Source organism: Rhipicephalus microplus, chromosome 3, assembly GCF_043290135.1.
Source record: "Rhipicephalus microplus isolate Deutch F79 chromosome 3, USDA_Rmic, whole genome shotgun sequence".
Lineage (NCBI taxonomy): Eukaryota > Metazoa > Arthropoda > Arachnida > Ixodida > Ixodidae > Rhipicephalus > Rhipicephalus microplus.
Genome location: NC_134702.1, coordinates 31236182 through 31256064, shown reverse-complemented (window position 1 = coordinate 31256064; position 19883 = coordinate 31236182). Strand labels below are relative to the sequence as shown.

The following is a 19883-nucleotide window of genomic DNA, read 5'->3' as shown; positions in this document are numbered from 1 at the left end:
GGCTATCGCACTGTTTTAGATTTTAACCACCTGTCGTAATAGAGTCCTTGATATCTTTAGCAAACATTACCTTGAAACATAAAGCTGTCTGTACAAGAAGTGCCGAAAGGTGGACCCTTTCCTATACGAAAACTGGCTACGGAAATTAAGCCTCCGAGTTTCTTCTACCAACGATTTTCAACAAATATGAAAAACAGGATTGTCGCCTACTCATACTAAAATTAGAAGAAGATAAAAAAAATATTTTGTAAGGCACATTGTATAGATCTTTCGCTAGCTTGTATGTTTACAAGTAGAGTACGTTTTTTTGTTTGTTGCATAGTTTCATTCCTTTATTTATGTGTTGTGTGTGACGTTATACTACTATGTGTAATTTTTTTTATTGTGTACTGCGTTTTTCGTTTCTTCTGACATGTATGTTACATGAGTGTATTTTTTTTTTGGCCTCAGCCGCACTCAAGCTGCAACTTTGTAGCTCCTGGTCCGGGGTTCCTTCCCCCCTTTATATGGAAAAAATAGAGACGATTATAATTATAATATTATTTTGTAGTGAAACAACACATCTTAGACTTGATTTCTGGTGCAGTTTGTGGTAGCTTTGTTTAGATGTGCAATGGTACATGCAAAAGAGCCGTTACATCGACACATCGATATACGGAAGTGAAGCCAGATATACTATCGTTATTTCAAATACTTCCTTGGGCCTTTCTAACAGAATCTGCTGTGGTCCAAGTGTGCAGTGTGTACGCTCTACATCGTTGCAATGAGGAGTGTTCGCGCCTATGCGTTGTCCACACCAAGAAAAAAAACAACACGACCAAGTGCCGTAAAGTGATCCTAAATCAACTACACTTTGAGGGAAAGGAAATGGAGAGTAATTTGACTCTCCTTCTGTGAGCCCTAACTTGCCACGCACTCTAAAAAAATTATCAAGTAAAAATGGCATCTTTTTGTCCCACAACAATAATCGTCATGCGGCTTGCGCTTCCTTTCTTGAAAACTCGGCACTGGCCACTTTCCTATCGAGAATGTTATGTCACGCTGATAGCGCGCATCTCGTTCGTGACCTCAAAGTGCCGGGCGTGCGGCGATAATATAGGGAGTTTTAGAATAGCGAACCGCGAGCCCTTGCGGTGCGGTCACTGCCACTACGCATGCGTCGTAACGCGAGTCGGCGTTCGCGGACCGCACGCAAAAAAAAAAAAAACCGAAATTGCGTGCGGTGATGGTGGCCCGCATGTGGCCCGCGAGCGCTGGTTTCGAGGCTATGGTGTCACTGCGATCGTGCATTGCGGTTCGCAGCCGGGCAAACGCTATTCTAAAACTCATATGGCACCCGCTACGCCCGCAACGCCCGCAGCGCTTACAAACGGTATTCTAAAGCTCCCTAATGTGAGGAAAGGAACGCAAGATAGGCGACGATTATCGTTGTGCGACAAAAAGACACCCTTTTTACTCGATCATTTCTTAGAGTGACGTACTATATATGACTCCCTTTAAAAAAATCACGTTGACTTTATTTGTAGATATATAACTATATTCTTGTCGGAGTGTAAGTGGGACGCACATCTAGGCTGCTTTTGCTTATTATTTTTTTTTGCAGGTTGGAATTGTTGCGTTAAACGTAATCGGCGACGACGTGCAAGGATTAGACGGCTCTGAAGAAGACGAGGTGAGCGGACACTGTTCTTCATTCGTAGCGCAAGGCTGATAAATTCGAAAAATGGCACTCGTATCACTAGTTTCCGATGCACGATGCAAGAATCAAATCATATTTCCGATGGAGGCGGAAATGTCGAGGCCCGTGTGCTCAGATTTGGGTGCACGTTAAAGAACCCCAGGTGGTCAAAATTTCCGGAGTCCTCCACTACGGCGTCTCTCATAATCATATGGTGGTTTTGGGACGTTAAACCCCACAAATCAATCAATCAATCAAGAATCAAATCATACGTTTTACGTAGCTGAGTTGAGTTTCTCAGGAACATCTTAGTTGATTTCGCCAGCCTCTGCACTGCTCCCGATTTCCCACATTGCGTGGTGTCGTTTTATGTACCTAGGCCACTGCATTTCCAATTGAGTAAGTAGAACGACAACTATAATCTTGAACATTTGTCCTTCTCCACTCTGTATCTGTAGGCAGTATCAAAAAATAAATAGTAGGGAAGCTTCACTCAGTGCTATTTGCTTCGTTTGACATTGGTTCCTGCCAAAAGGTTAACGCGTGCTTTGACTTGTAACGGAAGTGCAGATTGATGCAACTTACGATACAGCCCAACAATGAAGCTTGCTGGTGTAGTTCATGTACACATTACCACCCTCTACAACTATAGTAGTAAACTGAGCAGATTCTCGCTGTGACTGGTGCATTTTGTCGAACAAAGCTGTTCGCAGCGGGGGAGGATCAAAAGTGTTGTTTCATGCAACGAAGCTGCCGTTTTCTCTTGTCTCGCTCTCAATGCTGCGCGCTGCATTTGCATGGAAAAGAAAACCACGTGGCAAACCATCATCAAGAGGTGAGTAGAAAATACGTTAACCTTTTTTGAAATGTTACATGTTATAATGCACGTGCGTGGTAGCTGTGGCCTGTGCGTGGCTTACCATATTAATCTAGCTCGTATCTATCGCTGTTCGCGGCAACGCTCATCGGGGCTTGACAACAATGCACCTGGCTGAGGTCACTGAATTTTTTATGAGAATTAAGCTAGCGCACTATCGCATGTGCGAAGGGTAAAGGGACTACCGCGAGGCCTTGGCATTACCGCACGTCACGTCGCACTTAATGCGTAATACAGTGACAGTTCATTTCATTAACCGGTTGCAGCCGTCCACACACAAAACGTTGCTATCTTCACACCTCAGGTTCCAACCATTGCGAAAGATTCTATCACCTCATCTTCGGTATCTCTTGTGCAACCATCACGTTCTCATGTTACTGCGTCACTGAATGTCTCCTGCCACAAAAAGTATGCTTTGTTTTTCGTGCACCTGAGAAGCTTGATGGACGTCCGCCCTGACGCAGTCAGGTTTCATGCAAGGCCCGAAATGTCCGCCACGCTGTAAATGACAGCACCGTTGTAGACGCGAAGGTCCCATAGGCCCATTGAACTCTGGTTTCGTGACGTTCCTCCCTGCTGGCTGTACTTGTCTCGCGTCAGCGCAGGCATGTTGAAACACCGCAAAGAACTCGGTGACCGCTGTGTGGTTGAAATCGACGGAGCCGTGCTTGGTACTTTTGTACTGATACCTTCCTATTGCATTGTCCAATGCGTTTTCTGTTAAAGAGCGCAATAACGCTACCACGTTCAGCGATGAGAGAAACCACGCACGTCGGCTTTCGTCACTGTGCGACACGATTGCACGCTTAGTTTACAGACCATTCGCTTTTCGGGGACGATTAACAAAGCATTGAGCGCGGAAAGATCGGTTTTAAATCGACGAAGCGGGACTCTCTTTTTTTTTTTTGTATGTGACTCTGTGGTCTTGAGTACATTCAAAGGCAGAAGCAATCGCCTCGTTGCGACATCCACATACAATGTAGAGCCATGTTCTTACTTTTGCGAATTTTATTAACTACAAAAACTGATTGCGTTATTATGAGGACTTAATAACAATAGTTTCTTTTATTTATTTTTAATTAGCTTGTTCTGCACCTCAAAATTGGGTCATGCTTTCGTTATACCACTTTCTTTCGTCTATTTTTTTTATGAACTTTCTTACAAGACATGGCTCCCATGAATTTGGCGTTCCACACATTAACCTGACGGTGGGCTTGAAGTTATCACGCAGCTTTTACGTAGCTAGCATTTTAAGCTGCTCATTGTGAGTCTGTTGTAAGCCTGGCTCTCTCTTGTAATTACAACAAATGGGCAGAAGCAGTTATAAATCTGTGACATTTAACCTACCGACCATGACAAGCAGGACTATAGAAAGAGGACAGCGCGCAATCAACGGTGTAATGCACTCATCACCATGCAGCACCGTAAATTCTGTTTGTGGCTGCGAAAATGACATTCCGAAACTTCTAAACACTCTTGCGTCTCCCTTAGATTGTTCCCACACTCCGGTACTTTTTTCAAGGAAGTAAAAATTCGTCACTATCCATTTTTTGTTACCCTTTGCCATAAGCGAAAATTTTCTACGTTAACAATTACGCAGCACAACAACAACAAAAAAAAACTACTTCAGTTTAGGTATGTCAGAAACTGGCTGTAGGTGGTCCAATAAGCTTCAAACGCCGTTGGAAAGATCGGGCTAGCTTCAAGTTCACGTTTAGCATATAGCTACTGCTGAGTCAGAGAGCGTCGTTTAATGTTACTGGTACCTGCCCCCTGCGTTTTCATCAAACAAATGTCTTTCAAGAAGACTATTATTTGCGTGCTATGACGGGTTTTCCTGGAAAAGCGAGGTATTGCAAATGTGCATGCGGGCAATCGTCATTCTGGATATTTTCAACAATTTCCTTTTCCACACCAAACTTTGTAGAGTCCGTCGCCCTTCTGCGCATATTAACCCATCTCCCAGATTCACACTCGTTCACACACACCTTTCTCATCCAACCCACCAATAAGTCGTAAAATGCTTGGCCTTCAGTTCTAACTATGCTTTCTATGTGCTATACCTATGTCCACCACCTATGGTCCACCGCAGGAACGAGGAGATTTCGCCCATGGACGACCTAGCCTTCGACATGTACGTGGATACCGAGGTGGCGCAGATACTGCGAAAGCTCGAGGCCAAGAAGAGGGACGCCATTGCCGGTGAGTACTGTGCCAGGAGTGCCAGCTCTGCCGCAGGCAAATGACATTGCATTGTCGGAACATATTGTTACGAAAAACCCTTAGTGAACGACACAGAGCTCTTGCTAATAATGCGCTACATGGATTCGATCCCCGGTGCTGAGACACCCAGAAAAGCGTGTGGACGCAATAAGATTGTTATAGTGTACAGCCTACAGTAGAACACGCTCGGCGTTATTTAATCATTATATTGGTATTGGTTTGCAAAGTGCACGCAAAAGCAAGAAAAAATTACCTAAAACCTGCGAAATATTGCCTCATATAGAGAAGGCAAGGTTTTAACTTTTTTTTTCACTTAATGTTGCCGTTTCTTTGTTGAGTCGGAGCAGATAATCGTAATTTTAAAAGAGGTCCAGAGCCACCCCACGGGATTGGTGGAGAAACACATTCTACAAAAAGCAGACACCACTGTGAACAGCTCAACCAAATGCTGCAGTCATGAGCGACAAAGAGAGTTTGTACGTGAGGCACAAGGTTACTTTTTTAGGCCCCCTGTTTTCATACAGATGCCTGTGTTCACTCTTACCGGAGATGTCAGCACATGTTGTCTATAGCGTCACACAGCAGATAGATTGCTAGTAACGGAAATAAATTAAGAGCCACATTTGGGTCAGATGCGCTCGTTAACATTAGTTGCGGCCCCGTGCCGGCGCCGCACAGCATAGTTGTGTTAAGCTGACACAGTAGCCACACTAACGTGCACAGCAATTACAACGAAGAGAGCAGAAAGTATTTCATTACGCACGATCAAGGTCATGGCGCGCGTTGGCGCAATTTCTCGCCTGTGGGATGATTCGGTGATTCCTTGAAGAAGTGATTCAACCCCTTAAGGTATAAACAAGCCAATCTTAAAAGCTATCAAACGTCATGCATGTGCACAAGCAGCTTCTCAAGGTATTGCTTAAATAATCAACATCGTTAAAGAAAAATTGTATCACTATAACAACTGCTGGTTTTTTTTTACAGGATGATGAAGGTTACGCAGAAAAAATACTGGTGCTCTTCTTTTTCAATAAATATTTTTCCTCCTTTTAGGGGCGAAGCTCCTTAGGGCGTGGGCTGTGCGTCCCCTGTAGCCTGTATGTAGCCACCTCTAGTTTAGTTCTTGCAGTGTTCACTAGATGGCGGTACCGTCCCCTGTATGTAGCCACCTCTAGTTTAGTTCTTGCAGTGTTCACTAGATGGCGGTATCGTCTCCTGTATGTAGCCACCTCTCGTTTAGTTCTTGTAGTGTTTACTAGATGGTGGTACTTGTAGCTGATGATGAAAAGATGCAAGATGATATAAACTAGAAAGCGGTACTTGTAGTTGATGAAAGACGCGAGATCTTATAAAATAGGAATGATGTCACATATGGCGCGTGTCATTGGTTGAAGGCAATCGTTCGACTTAGTGCGGCGACGTACGCTAGGGGGAGCGATGTAATAAAATCGAGTGGGCAAAATGTACAGAGGATTCATGGTTTACCAGGTTTACCTCCGGAGCTTCGCCCACTCATCATCATTCACTTCGTGGATATGGCGGAATTTTTTTTTCCAACAACAGCACGAACAATTTTCCTAGTGATGACGTACTTCTGGTCCACTAAATCACCTGGCGGCATTATTGTGACTTGATGGAAGGCTGAATAGTACAACGCTATAAAATAAAGGCGCGAACACGTGCACTTAACTCTAACAGAGAACGCGTAGACAGCGTCCCCTGCTGGGCATCACGTAACCGCTTGGGCCTCAGATATGACTCTACGGTACCAGCTGAATTATGTTCTTTTGCTTCCATGGCCGTTGCCAACAGTGACACGCGCCATTTTGTTTGACTCACCTTTATTACTTCGTATTAGTACACGACAGGGGGACCTGCGAGGAAAATCACCCGTGACGAGGGAATGACCAGCTAACGAGGCTTTTATGCTAATCGCGTAGCACTAATTTTCGTCAAGAAAATTAAAAACAAATGAAAGAAAACTGGAACGAGGTCACAAGAGGAACGTATGCAAAAAACAAACAAAAAAAACTAGGTTTTTCTCTTCCGCAACCTGCGAAATCATTAGGCCACCTTCACCCGCGGTGTGATGATTTTCACGGCACGTGTCCTGCCTATTTTGTATGAAAGTTTCTTTAGCGTCCATTCCCGTGACTATACAGCCTGGAGATACGAAAATGAATGCTGCTACCATAGCTGTACGACGTCACGAGAGCATTAAATGCAAGAACAAAAGCTGACGGCTTCCCCGTTAGCGTCGCTGACTCGCATATCATATCACGAGGCGATGTTTGTTTTTGCTTGCGTTGCGCTTCACTTTCGCTGACTGCTTCCGAGAATGACTCTAGGAATTATAATGTCCTCCGTGACGTTCTACACGGCACTCAATGAAGGGTGCGGCTTACTTGAACGTTCATCGGTTAATGTGAAAAAACGAACAAAGAAAGCGGGAAAGCATAGCGAACAACTCTCCAAGTTGTGCTGTCACATGCATCGGTGCAACGGACCACGTACACAGTGCGCTTCGCGAAACGCAATGTGTTCTCATAAACAGGAGTGATAAAGCGAATCTTCCTTCCTATTGTTTTTTTTTTCTTTCGTGACGTCGCCGTAGCTTATGGCGTGACGATGTGTCCTGCATACAAAAAGGTGATCACTAGTTCGCGCTGTTTTCTTATTTTCCTTCTCGTCTTTTTTTTTTTCGTTCCTTTCTTCTCTCGCTTTTTTTTTCAGTGTTTTTCTTCCTAATGCATCAGCGCTTGCGAAACTGCGCTATAAAGCCGACGACTCCCACGGTGACTGGTGAAACAAAAACAATGACGTGTGCACACGTCATTTTATAAAATTATTAAATGAGTTGAACTGTTCAGTGGTTTAGAAAACGTGGGTCTCGTGACTGTAGCTCCGATGTGAGAGAAAAGGCGAGGCCGGAGTTGATTTTTCACTGATATTTCGACGCAACTCAATCTTCGTAGCACCAGGTTCTCAGTGAGGAAAAAAAAAGATCATGAAATTCTCATACCAGAATTGCTATTAGCGAAGGTGACTGGCCAGAAGCCAAAATTTTTTCTGAAAATCAAAACAAAACAAAAACTTTGCAAATCAGTTCGTGACAGACTGTGTTCAAACTTCCACATCAGCTACAGCGCCCTCTGCACAAAATTGCGCAGATTTAGAGGATAGCCATTGTTTTAGTCGCTGCATGCTCGGATGTTGGAGCGAGAGGCGGAACTATTGCATCTGTACAGTGTATGCCTTGGACATCATTTATTTTTCTGAAAAATATATTAAACGCGGAGCGCTTCTTAGAAAAACAAACGAACTTTGATTATTTCTATCTATCTATATAGACGCGTACGTCTGGGTGCTCTCGTAGTAGTCTCCTTAGCTTGGCCTATACTCATATTTGTCAGAAGGCCACGAATATACGATGAACACGATTCACAAGTCATGGCATGCACAGGAGACGATATGTGCGACTCGAGCCAGAATAGAAGCCAGCTTTTCTGCATGACAGTCAAGTATTCTACCACAAAGCCCCGCCACTGCTTGAAATTCTGTGTCAAGATGACCCTATAATGGTAGCGCAGACAACGAACACGGACAAGAGAAGGCACATAGACACAACACAGTGTCTGTGTTGTGTCTATGTGCCTTCTCTTGTCCGTGTTCGTTGTCTGCGCTACCATCTATCATCATGCAACCATACCAACAAGCCCAAGTCGCCACCCTATAATGGTGTCATGTCATGGCAACGCTGTTAAAGTGATCGCTATGCGCTCTATATAACAATCCCATAAGCATTGCATATCTGTTCCTGCGACTAAGCAAAATAGAGTTAAGCGTTGCACGAATGCTACGACAACCACTGCTTAATGCGAAGATCATCGAACCGCAACATGCACTTCGTGGCGACGAAAGCACGTCTGTGCTACAAGTATGTGCTACAAGTCTGTGCTGCACGTCTGTGCTGTAATATGAGTGACACTGTTAGGCGGACCAAGAGCTCTCCCTTTGATCCCCAGAGTATACTCGATGTGCCCAATAATGCCACGATATGCACCAAGTTTACGTAACAACGGTAATTCTTCTCGTAACGCTTGGCGTAAACTCTACACATCGTGTAACGTCTGACACACACACAAACAAACCAATGCAAAAAATTTTTGTCGTGCACTAAAAATGCAAAAAAAATGCTCCAAAGGCTGCTACTCGATGACTGTTTCACATGAAATTGATTCCCATAATGAATGGGATCTAGCGACTTGTTTTTCAGAATTATCTATAAGAACCGATTCAAGCGAATTCTGACGCTGGATTAACGATTAACAGCCGCTCACAAGTCAACTAACAGTATACTTAACGAACAAAGCGTGTTGAGCAGTGGATTCAACGAAGGTACCCTGTATACTCACATGACGGTAATACTGTCGTTTGAAAGCGCAAATACCACTTAATTCTCGTGGTGTAAGTGATGTTAGCAATGACAACTTGTCAATGACAAATGGCATCAACGCACGCAGAAGCTTTCTCAATCCAGCCAAAGGTTCATCGGGCAGTTTCATGACTTGCGTTATCAAAGAGTCGCCAGCTTCGCGATGAGTGAAGCATGAATTGACGGGGAGTATAAAGCCTCACACGAGGTACATATAACTGCTACAAATGTCGTTAAAGGGATGTGTGTGTGTGTGTTACAATCTTATCAAAATAACCCTGAAAGGGCGTGATGTCAGAATACAACCTCAGTGTTGCTGACCCTGTTGCTAACCCTGTTGCTTAATCAGTTTTTATTACAAGATTTGTGATGAGAAGCAAAACCGATATCTAAGCGCAAGGTTTTGGGTCAGCACAAGCGAAACCACCTGTCGAGCTAAAATTAGAAGGAAAAATTTCGTGGTGTAACGTGAGGCATAAAAATTGTCGCATAAAATGTAATAAAGTAGATATATGCACTTCATAAAAACTACTTTTTCCCTGAAAGCGTGTGAAGTGCATCACATTTACGCGCATGATAGTGGCACTTCCTTGTGTTAGTTTTCGCTTCCTATACGATTGTGATCGAATAATTAATGCGTGCTGTAGTGAAATATGCCGCATCACTTAATTTATAGGCGTTCATGCGCGCCCGGTACAAATCTAATCTCACGCCTGTCTTTCTTTGTTCAATCGCAGAAGAAAGGTTCGTGTTTGCAAAGAAACTGAAGAACGCTGTCGTGGAGCTTCAAAAGGTGAGAATAGATCAGCGAAGCGTGCAGCCTGATTCCATTTAAACGCGATAGCGTTAACGAGCTCGTTTCGCAGAAATTACGATGTTGGCGGTGGCGTCGTTGGTTGTGAGCGGAAAATCCATATCTTTTATATCTTATGCGTGACTGAAAAATCTAGAACGGTGTAAATAAATAAAATAACGAATAAGAAATACTGGGTGCGAGTGGGGGATCAATCCTGGGTCATTTGCGGGGCAAGCAGATTTTCTACCACAGAGCCACGTGTCAGTTTCGAAATACAATGAAAGTAACTTGCATACTTTAAACCACGCGCGTATACTGTATACATGCTTCACAATGCAACATGTAATATCGCAGTAATAATGCGTTGTACAAGCGTGAATTGTAATCGGGTGTCACAACATGTGATTATGATGACTTCGTTGTTTAAACCGGGCCACTCACTACAAAAGGCACGCACGTTATTGCGCCTTTTTTTCCCGTAAGCACATGTAGTGGGTTCATAGCAAGGCCGAAAAAAATTCACGCGCACAATTGACCGTTGTTTGAAGTATGCTACCCATCCCATAGAATGCAGCCTTATGCGAAAGCTTCAGTGACACAAGCCATTTCGAACTCAGTACGCTTTAGGGAAAGGATATTACTATCGCGTTCAACTGTTAAAAGAGAAGCTTAAGGGTCTCCCAACTTTATTTTTTTTTTTGTTATCACTTAACGTTCAATTCACGACTGTTTCCAAGTGAAAGTGACGTAAGTGAAGCGTCACCACGGCCGTTGAAGATACGTGAAAAACAGTAGAATTTGAACGGAGCAATTTCACATTCTTCCGGATCTAATTTTTGTCGCTGCAAGCTGGTTATTGGGATGAAATTAATTTTATTGGCTTAAGGCAAGTGCACACTTGTCTTCAAGCTTAAAACGTTGACTGGAAAGTAAAAAAAAGAGATGGTGGACTTCGATTGCCGCTTTTTGCTTTATTTGAGTTTGATAAGTCACTTTCGCTAAAGGCATGCTGCAGGTTGCTTTCTTTTTTCAGTAGTTTGAGAGACATCAAATTTTGTATTGTAAAAACGTATCTGTGTTTACGTTATATAACATTGTGTATACGCACTGTAAATGACATGAGTCATTATTTCGACCCCATATTGTCATCATTATCTACAAGTGAGAAGTTTAGTGATACGTTTAAATTTGCCATCTTCTTTAAAACAGCGAATAAAAACAACACTTGCGTGCTTCGTTTTTGGTGGTAGGCACTTGCTTGTAAGTTCTACATTCCTGGAATTTTTTTTCCTACACGGGTCAGAACATGCGCGAACAGCAACATGCATTGTGATTGTGCCCACTCGCACGGAAACTGTCCAATCGCAGATTAAATGAGAGCGAGTTTAAAGGACTCATTTTTTATCTGGAACGCACGAAAATCAAGTCTGTTTTTGCTTCTTCATGAGGTAACTGATAGCGAATTCCTTTGCAAAAGATGGATATCTTCTATATTGGTGTAAACAGCAAAAAAAAACCTTGTTTATTGCTGCAAAAATATATCTGAACACAGCACTTAACTAAAAGATAGAGGAAATGTTTTTAATTAGAGCAAATGCAAAACATCGCCTTTAGGCTCTCAATATGCGCCATTTGCAAGAGATATACATGCAGAAGGAAAGAAAATCAATGATGAAGGAGGATGATGAGCCCAGCTAAACCGGTTCACAATGCGCTGGTAACGAACACAGTAGTTTCTTCAACGTCTTCAGCGTATATTCCAGTCCAGTTCTGCTGAAGCATTTCGTAATAGGCATATTTGTCGTTTCAGCTGTGCTGTTACACGTCATGGCGAAAACTGTATCTATTACGACAATGCTTGCTTTCCAGTGCCCGTCACCGCCGAGCGTTTTCTGCTGCTATGCGTCGATGTGGTATACTCGCAAAAGAGATGTTGCACAGTGTTCGCGGTGTTCGCCGTTCGGGTGCTTGAAAGCACGGAAACCACGCCGGAGGTAGTTTTAAGTGCGTATTGAGGCTTTTAAGTAAGACAGGATTAGATGCTCCTCTTAAGAGCATATGCTGTAATGTAACATCTTTTGTGTATGGTGCGCGTCCCCGCCCAGAGAAGTGTGTGCTCAGTGACTCATTGTGCTCCGTAGTAAACTGCCAGCATATCACCTATTCCTCTTTCTCTCCTTCAACTCGGTATACCCTTGTGACGACTAGTATGCTATACACATGATTTCCAAGCCAACTTCTTCTGCTTTACCTTCTTCTTCTTCTGTCGCCTTGACTTCCGATTACACGTACATTGATTGTAAGGCTGTGGTACAGCTGAAATTGATCTGTAGTATACGTGACAGCATACACCACTGTTGATGAAGACGGTCCCGTTACGTAAGCACGCCCTTCCTTTTTGCCAGGTGGGTGAGAAGTTGGGCAAGATGGTGATCGAGAAGCAGATGGCCGTCGAGATGGAGGATTTTGACCGGGCGCGCCAGAAGAAGCAGCACATCGAGGAGTACCGCCTGAACGCCTACGAACACCTGCGGCTGCCCGAGCTCATGGAGATGGAAGGGGTGAGCGCTCCGTGAGATCATGCGAGATTATTCTCACATGATCTCATATGAATCATGGGAGAATGCATTTTCGTGGGCAGCCAATATTGAAACCGCTGGTGATCGAGGAAGAAAACAGTAGCAAAGTCCGCTATGCGTTTGTCTAGGATGACGAGGCATCAGAAACGTTCGGCACCCGTTCTTCAGTGCTTCCGGGATTGGCCCCCTTTGTCGAAGTCACAATGTCGTGTGACGTAACAGGGAAGTGATGACGGCGTCACAACTTTTGGTGATCTGTGACATCTTAATAACATTATACGGTGACGTCATCACATGACTTTTCGTATTACTTGTGTTGACGCCGCCTTTGTCAGATCACTGTTCGCATTTGATGATGCATCTAAGGCTTTATCTTTAACAATTGGCTCACCTGAAAGTTCGAACAGTCGAAACCGTTTATCTCGCGTTCTGTGGGTGTGCCCGAATGTAAGGTCGCACTTAAAAAGGATAGCACGAGAGAACAGTCGTTAACTTTCTAATGCTAATGTGCCCTGCACGTTATGTCAGCAGTCACGGTCTAACCTATGCGTGTTAGCATAACGTATAGGTTTAATGTTGACGAAGTCAAGAGACGAGCTCGCTTAATGGGATTTGGTTTCACCATAGCCCTGTCCATAGAGCGAGGACCTAGAATCCATAGCGTTTATCCTAAATACAAATCTCTGAGGAAGTGAGTGTGTGGAAAGTTACAGAAGCACCATCAACGCAACAGGTAAAGGACGAGCGAGGTCCGGTGTCTACACTCTCCGTAAAAAAAAGAAAAGAAAGAAAACATGAATCATTTGACTCTTTTTTGGCAGTCCTTATTTACCTACCACGTGTATGATTCCCTTTAAAGGGACGTGTGAACTCTCTTTGGAAATCATTATACTCTCGTCAGAGTAGTGGGACCCAGAATAGAGTTAACGTGTCTCTTTGGGGGTAGACATATACTTGGTAAGTCATGACTCCTCAAAAAAAAGTAACACGTACTCCTTTTTGTCCTTAGAATTAACCGAATTTTACGAAGTGCCTCAATACGGGAGAATAAATAAAAGTTATTCGTTGGCAATTTCCTGTTCACGGAAAATATGGAGAAAGTAAACCATTGCTCTGTAACAGCACTCTACAAACGATCAGTGCATCATACTCGCGCACATTGTGCCTCTCTCTAACATTCAGGTCTCCTTCTATTTCAGTACAATCCTGAGCGGGACTCAGCACTTCCAGGTACGTCGATGCATTGCGTTAGTGCAGTGCTCGTATGTTCTTGCTGAATCAGCACTTACTGCACGGTATTATTTCCTCTCTATGAAATGATCCGATGATTGTATAAGGTACGTAAAGTTTTGTGAGCCTTTGCCGTTTTATGAATGTGCCAGAGACCCCCTTTTCTCACCCACATAATACCGCGCAATGCTTCACCCTTTCGTTGTATTTATTACCGTTCAGGTAGGTGAGACGATTACGCAAGTGGCAAGTTCTTAACGTGGTTAGCTTGATTATACTGCAAGCGAAATGTCTAAATATGGTAGGCTGATTTCACAAATATATCAGACAATTTTACCACCTCCTTAGGGACCGATACGTGTAGGTCATTCAGATTGACCACAAACAAACAAAGAAAAAAAAGAGTTCTGGTATTTTCGCACACGCGTTTACACTGCGTGTCACATAAGCGAACAATTACGAGAGCCGAGCCGTGCTCATGTTGCCTTGCTCAGTGACGCTGAACCCTTTTGTAAAGAAGCAGATTAATCATGCCAAACTTATTAAAATATTTCCAAGCACGTATTAACTGTGTTATTAAACATGGATAGAAGACAAGGGAACACAAATAAATTAAACATAATGTGTTCATCAAGCTCCACTAAAATGTTTACTTGTCGCACCGTCAGGATAGTCACTGACGATGACTTCCTTGACAGACGTCATTGGCTTTCGCCATTTCCCAGGCTTACTAACAAAGTAAGCAGGCCTCTTATGCATTTCCGACCTTTGTCGTCGTATTTCTCTCCTCAGTCGATTGTATTGAATCACCCTCCCCCCACCCCTTCGTTCTGCCACCCTTCCCCCCGCGCCTTTATTGCTTTTTGCCCCTAACGCGGTTTCACGCTGCTTCCTTTGTCGAAGGAACGACGTCATGTAATGACTTCAAAGATGTTGATGATCTGCCACTTCATAACGTGACGATAATATTTGCATTACTCGCTCAGGTGCCGAAACCGACGGCCAATTTTTGTGTCTAATGAGGCATCTAAGTATTTTACCTAAAAAGCATCTGTTAAGATTACTGCAGTTCAATCATGTCATTGTTTACACGTAATATTCCTCTAAGCGATGCCTTCGGGCCTGCTTGCGAAGTATTTAAGCGGGCAATCAAATAAATGAATGTATAAAGAGGAAATTATAAACTCTTTACCATCGAACTTGTCTGATCAAGTGACCGTGTCGCAGGGCCTGTGCCTCCTCCCGAGAAAGTGGGCAAAGGCCTGCACGTGAGCATGGACCCGCAACTGGAAGGTTCGGGGCCGGGTCGCAACGCGGGACCCACCGAACAGCGGGCGGTGTCCCAGCAGCAGCAACAGCAGCAACAGTCGGCGCCCAGGCCAACCGCAACCAAGGCTCCCAAGAACTCGTACCTCGCACTCGAGAACAGGCTCGTGGCTGGAGCGCGCAAGTACGTACGCTAAGGCCGCTGGCCCACGCTACACACCGCCTCGTGTGAGAAACACCTGTCTGGTAACAGGAGCCCGTATTCACAAATTGTCTTGTGCCGAAACTTTTCGAAAAAGATTATTATTTCGTGTTTCTATTCCGTCGAGAGAAACAATCTTCACGATTATGATCGTAGCAAGAAGCCTTCCACATTACAGAAGGCGGGGTGAACTGCAGTACTGCCGCCCATTTTTTTAAACCCGAACGCGCAAGCGTCAACCGCCGAGTCTGTAAGCGCCTGTACCGGGCGTCCTATAGTGTTTGGTTCTCGAAACAGCCTAGCACAAGACAGCTGTACAAGACCGTTCACCGCAGGCATGCATGCACGTATTCTCGTTCATTTTGCCACTGTGCTCCGTTGAACGCCGCTTATCGAATATTGAAACAAATGGGCAGTTGTACTTTCTAGAGTGAAGCGGCCTGCTGTTACCTTAGTAATTGATAATAATGGTTTAGCCTTTACGAAGAAAACTACAGAGTAGAGTTGTTTGAAAGCACACATTCGCCCTATTGATAGCAACACTTTCCTTACGTGAGAGTTGCTGCGCGTTCACAGACTCCGTGGTAATCTCTCTTTAAGCCATTGACTAACTGTATTGGGGAACGCTGTTAAGTGAGGGACGTTCTTTATAATGTGGCTGGGATTGCCATGTCTTGTCCTTTCCATTGGCGATTAAACGGGTGTCCTAAAAAATAAACGATTTCTCCTCCGCTTTATCTCTTTACAACGTTCAGCATACTTACGGCACCAGTAAGACCGCTTCGCTAAAGCTGACTCGAACTGGAGTACGTGAACAATGAAAACTGTTGAGAAAAAAAATAGAGAGCTCGGCAAAGCCCACCCGGACTGATGGGGACATTTCTTTTGAGTGAAGAAAGCGACACTCTTTCTCATTAATCATGCAAGTAAATTTCGCCCCGCCACGGTGGTCTAGTGGCTAAGGTACCCGGCTGCTGACCCGCAGGTCATTACCCGGCTGCAGGGGCTGCATTTCCGATGAAGGCGGAAATGCTGTAGGCCCGTGTGCTCAGATTTGGGTGCAAGTTAAAGAACCCTAAGTGGATAAATTTCCGGAGCCCTCCACTACGGCGTCTAACATAATCATATGGTAGTTTTGCGACGTTAAACCCCACATATCATTATCATCAAGTAAATTTTATTCTCTCTCTCTCGTTTCATTTCCCTTTTCTCATTCGTACGGATTTCGCTTTAGAGTTGAAAGCGAAGAAGACGGCAAAGAGTTGGTCTTGGGTCGGATGTCACTGAGGGACCGTCAAGAGGCTGCTCTTCCTATTGAAGTCTTTGGACTACGGCTGGTAAGCGCAGCTCTGCGGCACCACATACTTGAAACCAGAGAGTAGTAGTTTTTATAAAACAATATTTTGAATTATCATTTGACTGAAGAAATGCTGACTAATTCCTGGCGTGTTTCGAATTCGCCATTGGCTTACATTTTTCGCCCGGCCGATACCTGCAGGGAATCGGATGACGGGTTCACACTAAAGAAAAAAAAACTTATTTAATTGAACAGGCATCACACGTTTTCTCTGGTCGATACTACTTCGAAATCCTCTAGTGATCAGATTCGTATTTTACTGACAGCCAGACTGTGCTTATAGGGACAAAAAACCGATGCGGCTATGCAGCGTAAAATGCACAATGCTTATAATGCTATGCTAAACGCTACGTTACGAGCAAAATTTACTGAAAGTAAGACGAAATAAAGAAATTTGGGGTACACCGTCACGTGATGCAAGAGAGGATTGTTTATTGCAGGAAAATGCACGGAAGTGATTGGAGTTATCGTTTTGTACTGATAAAGGACTGACTGGGGACTGCGTTAAAAACAGATTCTAACATCTCGATGACCGGCAGACACAGGCGGAAATTATCTACGCTATTGAAACAACAACAACAACAACAACAACAACAACAACAACAACAACAACAACAACAACAACAACAACAACAACAACAACAACAACAACAACAACAAACGACTGCGCGTTGCGGTATGCCCACACTTTCTCTCTGCTGCACGTTCGTAGGTACAGAAGCTGTACTCCAAGAACTTCATTCAGCGAGAAGAGGCCTTCAAGGAAATGCAGCGGTTCCTGGAGCGCTACAACTCGCGCCGCAGTCGCCACTCGGCCGAGGACGTGCTCAAGGCCGTGACTTTTCTGCTTCAGAGAGGGGCCCGCGACAAGGTGCTCTCGGTGAGAGACCGTCCTTGTGCCCAAATAAGAAGCCAAGTGAAGTCAAATTTTATTTACGACATGCACCAAGTACAATGTTGAAGGCCACCCTAGCAAGAAAGCTGTAAGCATACAGCTTGAACTAATAGCAGCCTCGGCAGGAGGAGGAGGAGGATAGAGGAAAGACAGTGAGGTAACAGTGTTGAGCCCAGTATAGGGTAGCCTGCACTGAGGAAGAGATGAGTCACTCTGTATGGAAAGCTAGATCTCGGTGTACTATAACCGCCTGGCTACGCCACTGCTCTTGATAGGCAAGGCAGTGAGCAAGGATCTTTGACAGTCGTAACAGGTTGTTTATAAAAAAACAAGCGATTATACCTTTAAATAGGGGAATTAAAGTTTATATAACGTTGGACCCCGCAGCAGCGTATCTTTTGTTGTCGCTGACTTGGTCTTTTTTTCATCTTTTTTTTGTTCCAGGTGTTTATACAGGCCCTGAATTTGATGCAGACATTGTTCACGCGGTTCACAATAGTCCAGCGGTAAGTGTTACTCCCTTGTTTCGATGAAAATACAAGAAGTAAAACGATGTCGTACCCGCCACGGTGGCCTGTGGTTGTGGTGCTTGAACGTTCAACCGCGGGTCACGTGATCAAATCCCAGCTGCGGTGGCCACATTCTCGATGGAGGCGAAAATGCTTTAGGCCTGTGTATTCAAGGGGTCGAAATTTTCGGAGTCCTCCACTATCGCGTCTCTCGTAATCATATGGTGGTTTTGGGACGTGAAACCCACGAAATGGTTATATAGAAACGATTTCATAAATATATATTATTCAAGCTTTTTATCTTACCATTTCTTGCACTCTTCATCACATGTCCCACTACATGCGCTAAGCTTTTGATTCAAAAATTGTGGATGACTCAGCTGCTGCTTCGATTCAAATGTTTCGTGCTTTGATAATAAAAACAAAAATTCAAACTTTTTTTATACTTTTGTCCCCTTTCTACTGACATAATATAACGCAAGAAGTGTGCCTATTGCAGGAGTACACCTATACTTCACTTGAGGAAATAATAAAATATAGAGAACGCTGATCACATATGTTGCAGAAGCGTAACTTAATTATTATAAAGCCAACGAACAACAAAACCAAGTATAGTGTAGCGAAAATGTCTCGTCCTTATTTCAAATGCACAAATCATAAAATAAAAGAAAACAGAAGTGAAGCCATTTTGAAACCATATACACACATTCGCATTATGTTTTTGATGCTTTTTCCAATCAAACTACGGAACAGATGTGGCTTACTCTATTTTCTATGTTGTTTACACATGTACAGGGGACGTCGAAAATTTCTAGGGCACGCTACCATAGGAATGCATGGGATAGTGGCATAAAAACTTTTGACAGCTCCTGTACATTAAGTATCGTCTTGAAAGTGTGAGCCAAAACAACCCGCCTGCAACGTAAACTGTGTTAGAATGATGTCCTAGCAATCCGCATCTATTATTATTAATAATAATCGTTGGGGTTTAACGTCCCATTATGAGAAATGTCCCAATTGAGGACTTCGGAAATTTCGACCACCTGGGGTTCTTTAACGCGCGCCGAAATCTAGGCACACGTACCTTAAGCATTTTCGCTTCCATCAAAAATATGCCCGCCACAGCCGGGATTCGATCTCGCGACCTGCAGGCCAGCAAGCAATCAGCGCTTGCCGGAGCCTATACTTGCGGTTGAAGGTGTGCTTTGACACTTGGCTTTCTTACAGAATATCGAAAGGAGACGTGACCGTTGCTATAAACAAGACTGTTCCGCGGATTCTCTACCGCACAGGCGACACCGTGAGTACATTCTCTCGACACTAGAGCTTGTTAGTAAAGTACGGTTACTGAAAGGGCTTGACTCAACTCATCGTATGAGAAACAATTAAGCGTGATTTAAACGCGGCATGTAAGAACGACGGCAGTGGAAGACTCTGCATATTCAACTACTAGTCAAATCATTCCTAATAACGATTGGATGATACGCGCGGTATATTGTGGGAGCTTATCTGGTAAAGTTGCAGGATCATATATAGGTTGTCGTGAATTCACTCGCAACACCGTGCACAAGCCTGGTTTCGCCGCATTTTTGTACAAGCGTTAAGCTGAAGCTATATAGCGAATAAACGCTCATGCATTAGTGGGTGTTTCAGGTGCGCTGAAACATTGTGTACCGACAGTTGCTTTGAGCATGTAGTACTGTATAGATACCGCGATACAGCCATTTGATATTTACACTGTACGTTTGGCTTTTTATTGATTCTTTTGAGAACGCTGTAATGGTCTATATATACTTACGGTGAGTGAGCAATAAAGCCACAAAAATGAATGAAAAC

General features: G+C 43.9%; 1 protein-coding gene across 1 annotated transcript in view; it reads left to right on the top strand.

Annotated features, from left to right (window-relative positions):
* LOC119162015 (centrosomal protein of 104 kDa) overlaps positions 1-19883 on the top strand; it is a 48047-nt gene that overhangs the window by 18298 nt on the left and 9866 nt on the right. Inside the window, exons 5-15 of the mRNA XM_075889180.1 lie at positions 1604-1672; positions 2485-2513; positions 4648-4757; positions 9951-10006; positions 12415-12570; positions 13788-13818; positions 15046-15268; positions 16521-16623; positions 17356-17523; positions 17983-18044; positions 19275-19347. Of these exons, the coding sequence (XP_075745295.1) occupies positions 1604-1672; positions 2485-2513; positions 4648-4757; positions 9951-10006; positions 12415-12570; positions 13788-13818; positions 15046-15268; positions 16521-16623; positions 17356-17523; positions 17983-18044; positions 19275-19347 (1080 nt within the window). The remainder of the gene's footprint in view (positions 1-1603; positions 1673-2484; positions 2514-4647; positions 4758-9950; positions 10007-12414; positions 12571-13787; positions 13819-15045; positions 15269-16520; positions 16624-17355; positions 17524-17982; positions 18045-19274; positions 19348-19883) is intronic.